Source organism: Empidonax traillii, unplaced genomic scaffold, assembly GCF_003031625.1.
Source record: "Empidonax traillii isolate 1590-97213 ecotype Southwest subspecies unplaced genomic scaffold, ASM303162v1 scaffold160:size908849, whole genome shotgun sequence".
Lineage (NCBI taxonomy): Eukaryota > Metazoa > Chordata > Aves > Passeriformes > Tyrannidae > Empidonax > Empidonax traillii.
The window spans coordinates 397,290-403,289 of record NW_020955353.1 but is presented as its reverse complement, the minus strand read 5'-3'; the positions used below and the strand labels follow the sequence as shown (position 1 = coordinate 403,289).

General features: G+C 56.0%; 1 protein-coding gene across 1 annotated transcript in view; it reads left to right on the top strand.

Annotated features, from left to right (window-relative positions):
* The first annotated feature begins 5,293 nt into the window (after positions 1-5,293).
* The window catches only part of TOP1 (DNA topoisomerase I), a 63,097-nt gene continuing 62,390 nt past the window's right edge, over positions 5,294-6,000 (top strand). Inside the window, exons 1-2 of the mRNA XM_027885092.1 lie at positions 5,294-5,390; positions 5,885-5,909. Of these exons, the coding sequence (XP_027740893.1) occupies positions 5,358-5,390; positions 5,885-5,909 (58 nt within the window). The 5' untranslated portion in view covers positions 5,294-5,357. The remainder of the gene's footprint in view (positions 5,391-5,884; positions 5,910-6,000) is intronic.

The window sequence follows — 6,000 nt, the reverse complement described above, 5'->3', positions numbered from 1 at the left end:
CAGGAGTGTGGTGGCAGACTGGCACGTGGGAAGGAAGCCGTGCCAGGAGTCTGTGCTGGATTTTCAGCGCTTGCCACTGACTCGAGCAGAGTTTTCACAGGCTCAGTTTCTGAAGTGCTCTTGGGTTCAGCAGGGACAGTGTCTGGGATCCGTCTGGCCTGGTGCTTGGAGTGACAAGTATCAGAGCTCCCATGGATTTTGGATGGGTTTAGGCTCCTCAGATCTCCTGGAGTTGGGCCCAGCATTCTTCCCGTGGCGCAACTCCAGAAATGGAAACACTCCAAGTGAGCAGTTTCTTTCCCAAAATGGGGATTCTTCTCTCCTTTTGATGGAAAACACTGGAGACAGGGGAAATATTGTTTCATTGTACGGTGAAGGAGACCCATTTATTAACTGTGGGTACCAAATTTAACTCGGGGTATTTTTTTAATAGCAGTTCTGATGTGAAATGTTTGGACCCTTTCCTTGCAATGTCAGGAATCTGCTTCACAGAATTATGTCACTTTGTGAGAAACAGCAACTGAAATCAACTACAGGAGGAAAAAAAAAAAAAGAGAAACCAGATAGGCTAAATTCATGAGAAATTCATAGCAGGGGCACAGATGATACGAAATGGCTCCTTAACTGCATTTGCAACACGTGAATGCTCAGCAAGAGCCATCCTATTGCCTCCTACGCCTGCCACGTTATGCAAGGGTGGCTTTTCTCACGTGCTCCGGGGCTCCCGAGGCACCCACACTGCTGGGAGCCCCAGGATGGGGTAACTCCAAACATTGCTGGCTGCTCTGCACGGGACAATTAGCAGGCCAGGCTGGAGCAAGGTGCTGTTTGTGATTGCTCCCTGCTTTCCCAAGCAGGACAGTCTCTTTTAAATGCTGGGAGCAGGGAGGCAGTGTGGAACAGTGGGATGTGTATCCCTGGCTGTGCTCAGCGTGGTGCAGTGGCCGTGGAGCAGCCACAGACGTTGCAGCAGACGCAGATGGGCTCGTGTGTGTTGGGTGGCTCCACGAGAAAGTGCAGTTTTGTGCTCTTTAGGTCTCGATCCAAATGTTCTTTCCATTATACCACCCATGGCTCCCTTAACCATGGCAAATGAGGACATAATAAAGTCCAAGTGATATCAGCTATTGTTTTCTAACTAATAATTTCCCAGGACTTCAGCAAGCTTCTCCCATCCCAGGTGAAACTCGGTAATTAAGACTGACCTTTGAAAGCTCCCACTTACGAGGGTATCTGCTGGTTCTGCTTAATGTGCTCCCCTGTCCTACATATAAAGCTGTGAATAATTGCTGCAGTTTATTAAAGTGGAAAATAAAGAGCTTTCAAAGCACTGAGATCGTTTAGTCTCAACACATCTGACAGTAGGAATAGGTATGAGTGTTCTGAGCAGGTCGTGCTAATGAAAAATGAGTGGGGAGTCGTGTATCTGACTGTTCCTATTTTGTACCAGTGTCACTTTGTTATGGAGACAGCAGGTTTACAGGATTACACCAGCTGGGAATCCTGCACATCAGGTGGGTCTCTGGCTGTGCAAAGAAATGTGGACTAGTGATGTAAGTATCCAAACCATAGCTCTTACAAATGAGCTGAGACTCAAAAATCATGACAGGCTTTTAGAAATTAGATTTTTGGGTTTAAGTCTGGTTTGTAGCTGGTCCTCTGGTATCTCTTCACTAGCAGAATACCCTTGTTTTATATTCAGATGGGGGGGGTTGTTGGTTTGAGGTTTTTTTCTCCTAAAACATAAGTACTAGAAACTGGCTGCTGTCTCTGACAAAAGTAGATTTTTACAAAATGCTATAAAGGAAAACAAAACAAGTGAACTTGAAGCTGTGGGACTGCTAATAAAATTTAATGAGTTTGCAATGTTGTGTTCTTCCTCCTGCACTCTGAAAGAGGGTCAAAGGCCTGAACTTTTGACACAGTAATCAAAAATATCAAGATACGTGTGTGTTTAATTACCAAATCTGTTTCACTTTCAAACTTGAAATGCATCATATAATGAAGTTAAATATCGAAGAGAATTAACTGGAGGAACGTACAGAGGTAGATGGCTTTGCCTGAGGCTAAAAGCGAGGCAGTGGCTTGGGAAGAGAGCTGGGGGGGACTTGGCTTTGGGTGTAGAGGTTTCCTACCTTGTGCTGGTCTGTGCACCGGAGTGGGAGCTCAGGTTGCAGCCCCGTGTGTAGGATCCCCCCCTGCCACAGCATCCCCCTCCCTCCCAAAACAGCGTGCAGCCCCAATCGCACCAGATAAATCAAATCTCACAATTCACAGGATCGAGAACTGGAGGGGTTTCTCCTGGTTTTATACCCGGACGATTTATGATTTAATTTAAACACGTAGTTTCCAGCCGTTTCTTTGTGCAGGCAATCACCTAGGCTACATTAACCCGCCGGTGATGGACTGCAGTCCTGGGGAACCCAGAGAGAGCCCTCGGCACTCAGGGGTGTGAATTCCCCCATTTATCTCGCTGGGGTGTGCAGGGCCTTGCCAGGGCAGCAGGTCCAAGCACATTAACCTCTTCACTGCCAGCCTGTGCTGCGGACAGGGCTGCTTAGAATCACAGAGTCTCCTGAGTCGGAAGGGACCCACGAGGATCATCGAGTTCAGCTCCTGTGCAGGACAACCCCAGGGTCCCACCATGTGCCTGAGAGCCTTGTCCCAACGCTTCTGGAACTCTGTGAGGCTTGGTGCTGTGACCACTTCCCTGGGTGGTACTGGACCTTCCCCTTCCTTCGGCAGAGCGCCCCGTGTCCCAGGGGATGCCAGCGTGGGAGGGTGGTGGTGCAGGTTATGGGTTTGGAGATCAGAAGGTCTTTCATCACACAACAGGCTCGTTGCAACAGATGGGGCCAGGCAGGTGTTACAGTTTAATGTGCTTTTGAACAAGCTGCGTTTCCCTGCCCCTTTGCTTCCAGCAGCAGAGCAGAGGCTTCCTGCAGGCCCCAGGATAACCCTACGGGAGACTGGAGACAACAGGGATCGCACAGAACGGCCGGCTTTGGGAGGGACCTCTGGAGATCACCCAGTCCAGCCCCCTGCTGAGGCAGGTTCACCTGCAGCAGGTTGCACAGGTTTGTGTCCAGGTGGGTTTTGAGTATCTCCAGAGGCTCTGTGTAGCAGATGGGAATGGATTGCTGGGAGACAGCTCACCCTGAGCTCGGCTGCCTCAGCTGGACCTTTCCTCCCTGGTGTTTGACAGCAATGGCACAAGGTTTTCCTTGTCCCTGATGGACCTGGCACTGCTGCCACAGCAGTGGTCCTTGTTAGCCCCGAGACACCAGAGCAGGCTCCCTGTCCCTGCAGAGCTGTCCCAGACAGCTGTCAGCAGGCTCCTGCAGGCAGCACTGCTCTGAGCTCTCCTGGGCCGCTTCTGGGGGCTCTGTTTTGCCACCAGGCACATTTGCAGATGCCTGTGAGGATGGCAGGGGCTGCCCTCCCTTCCCCTGGGCAGGGCTGGCTGCAGCGTGGTGGGGAGGGTCGTGTCGGGTCCCTTCCTTGTGGCACAGTCACCTGAGCGGGGCTTCTTGGGGACACAGAGATGGGAGGCTTAAAGTGACAATGCTGTTTCAAATAAAGAGCTTACAGGAATTTCCAATGCTGGAGGCGCCAGACCACTTCCAGGCTGTCCCACTACAGGCACAGCCTCTGCATCCCTGGATGGCAGAAAGGAGGGGCTCAGACCCAGAGCAAAGCCCCCTTTCATCTCATTCTTGTGAGCCAGGGGCACACACCTCTTGCTGGTGTCTGAAACAGCCTTTCCATTATGTTTATATTTAAAAATCTAACAGTGACTAAAGCAGTTTGCATAATAAACAGCTCTAGAGCCAGAAATATTTGCCTGCTCTTGGTAAAAAAAGGAAGTCCTCAGATCCTCTTCTGAAGACTGTAAGAAAGTGACAGAGTTTTCCCTTTGCAGGATATAAATATGCAGTGCAAATAGGTGGCTGCTGTCGCTGCTTACATTTTGATGTATCTCTTCAGATAGCCTGGCAGCGCCAGGTTATTTTAGTGTCAAATCAAAGCTCTGGTTGTGTAAAGGAGCTGAGGAAAGGTACAGTCTGTGTTGCAGCAGAGGATGGAAGCTCCAAGAAGACTGGAGGCAGTCCTGTGAGACATGTACCAGCCATGCATACTAAACCTGCCATTTAGCACAACGTGAAGCAAACCCATTTATAAGAGCTGCTGCAGAACAGAAATAAATGTCTCCAGATTTCAGCTGGGGCAGGGGTGTGTTTTTCTACCGGGCTATGTGATTCATTATCACCTTTGCTAAAAGAAAATAAACCTTTCGTTCCTTTCTACCCTCCATTTCCTTGCAAGAGAAAGAAAATTAAAGGCCCTGTTCAGGCCAGAAGGAAAACCTTGCAGGCCGATCTGCTTTTTGAAGCTCTTTTATGCAATGCACCACTGCTGTCCTTGACTTGAAGAAGCCGAGTGAGCCCAAAGCTGCCTGATCTGCATCCCCCCCGAGCATCACCCTGAGCTGGGTGCAGGGCAGGGTCATCTCCTCGTGGTCCCCGTGGGCTCTGTGCTCCCGTCGGGTGCAGGGGCTGTAACGAGGGCTCAGCCACACACGGAACGGACTGATTGGAGGGGTCTGTGGCACAGGTCCCACAGCCTGCACGCTCCTCTCCTGCCCCGGGAGCATCCTGCATCCCCTGGGAACTGCCCATCCGCTGGTGCCTATGGGAGCCTGGAGGAGCGGCCTGAGGGGGAAGCCTGAGGGGGCCTTCCCAGGGGGCCCCGCGGGGTGCGGGCTGTCCCGGGCACGGATCGGGATCGCATCCCGCACATGGATCGGGATCGCATCCCGCACAGCCGCCCCTCCCCCCGCCATGCGGCCCGGGGGCGGGGCCTGAGCGGGGGGCGGGGTCTGCATGCAAATGCAGGGTGACGCATGCGCGGTGCTCGCACAGCGGGGCACGGGCCTTACACAATGCACCGGGCCCGGCGGCGCACGGCGGAGGGGGGCGGGGCCTCACATGTAAATATGGGCCGAGTTCTTCCTCGCCATTGGAGGGCAGAGAGGAAGAGGCGTGGCCGGATATGTAAAACAGCGCGCCGGGGGTGCCGGTGGGAGCGAGCACGCGGGAGGGGCGTGGTCCGTATGCAAATATCGCCGGCTCCGCGGGGGGCGTGGCTCGCATGTAAATCCACGCTCGGCCACTTCCCCCCCTCCCTCCGGCCGGCCCCGCCCCGCCGATATAAAAAGCAGCGCGCCTGCGCAGAGCGGCGAAAGCGGGACTTAGTCTGTTACACAAGCGCGCCGCGCTCCCGGCCCCGCTGCCCCTCTGCCCCCGTGCCCGCCGCTCCGCCCGCTCCCGCCGCCCCCCGGCTCCCGCGCCTCCGGCATGAGCGGCGACCAGCTACACAACGACTCCCAGGTGAGCACCGCCAGCCCGCCCGCGGGGCGCGCTCCCGCGGGACCCCCACGCCGTGCTCGCGTCCCCCCGCGCCGGCCCCGGCCCGGCCCCGGCCCCGGCCCCGGCCCCGGTCCCGGCCGGACACCCCCCTAACCCCGGCGAGGGCGCCGTGCCCTGCCCGGCGTGTCCCTGCGGGCAGCCCTGCCGGCGCGGTGTCCCCGCCGCGGTGGGGGCGGTGGGAGCGCTGTGACCCCTGCCCGGGCGGACACGGGGAGGGGGCGGCTGCTTCGCTCCCCGGGCTCGCTCGCTCCCCTTCGGGGGGTCCCCCCGTGGGCTGTGCGGGCGCCGGGGGAGCGATTCCCCCACCCCCCATCACCTTCCGCATCGCGCCGGGCCGTTCCCGTTTGGCGTTTAATTGCCGTGAAAGCGGGGATGGGGCGGGCGGGGGGCGGCGGGCCCCCATGCCCGCGGGCCGGCCGTGCTGACCGTGTGTCCCTGTGTTGCTCTCCCCGCAGATCGAGGCGGATTTCCGAGCGAACGGTGAGTGCGGCCCCGGCGCGCCCCTCGCAGCAGACATGGCGTCCCAGAGACTAAGTCCCGGCTCCGCGCTCACCGGCCCCATTGTTCCCAT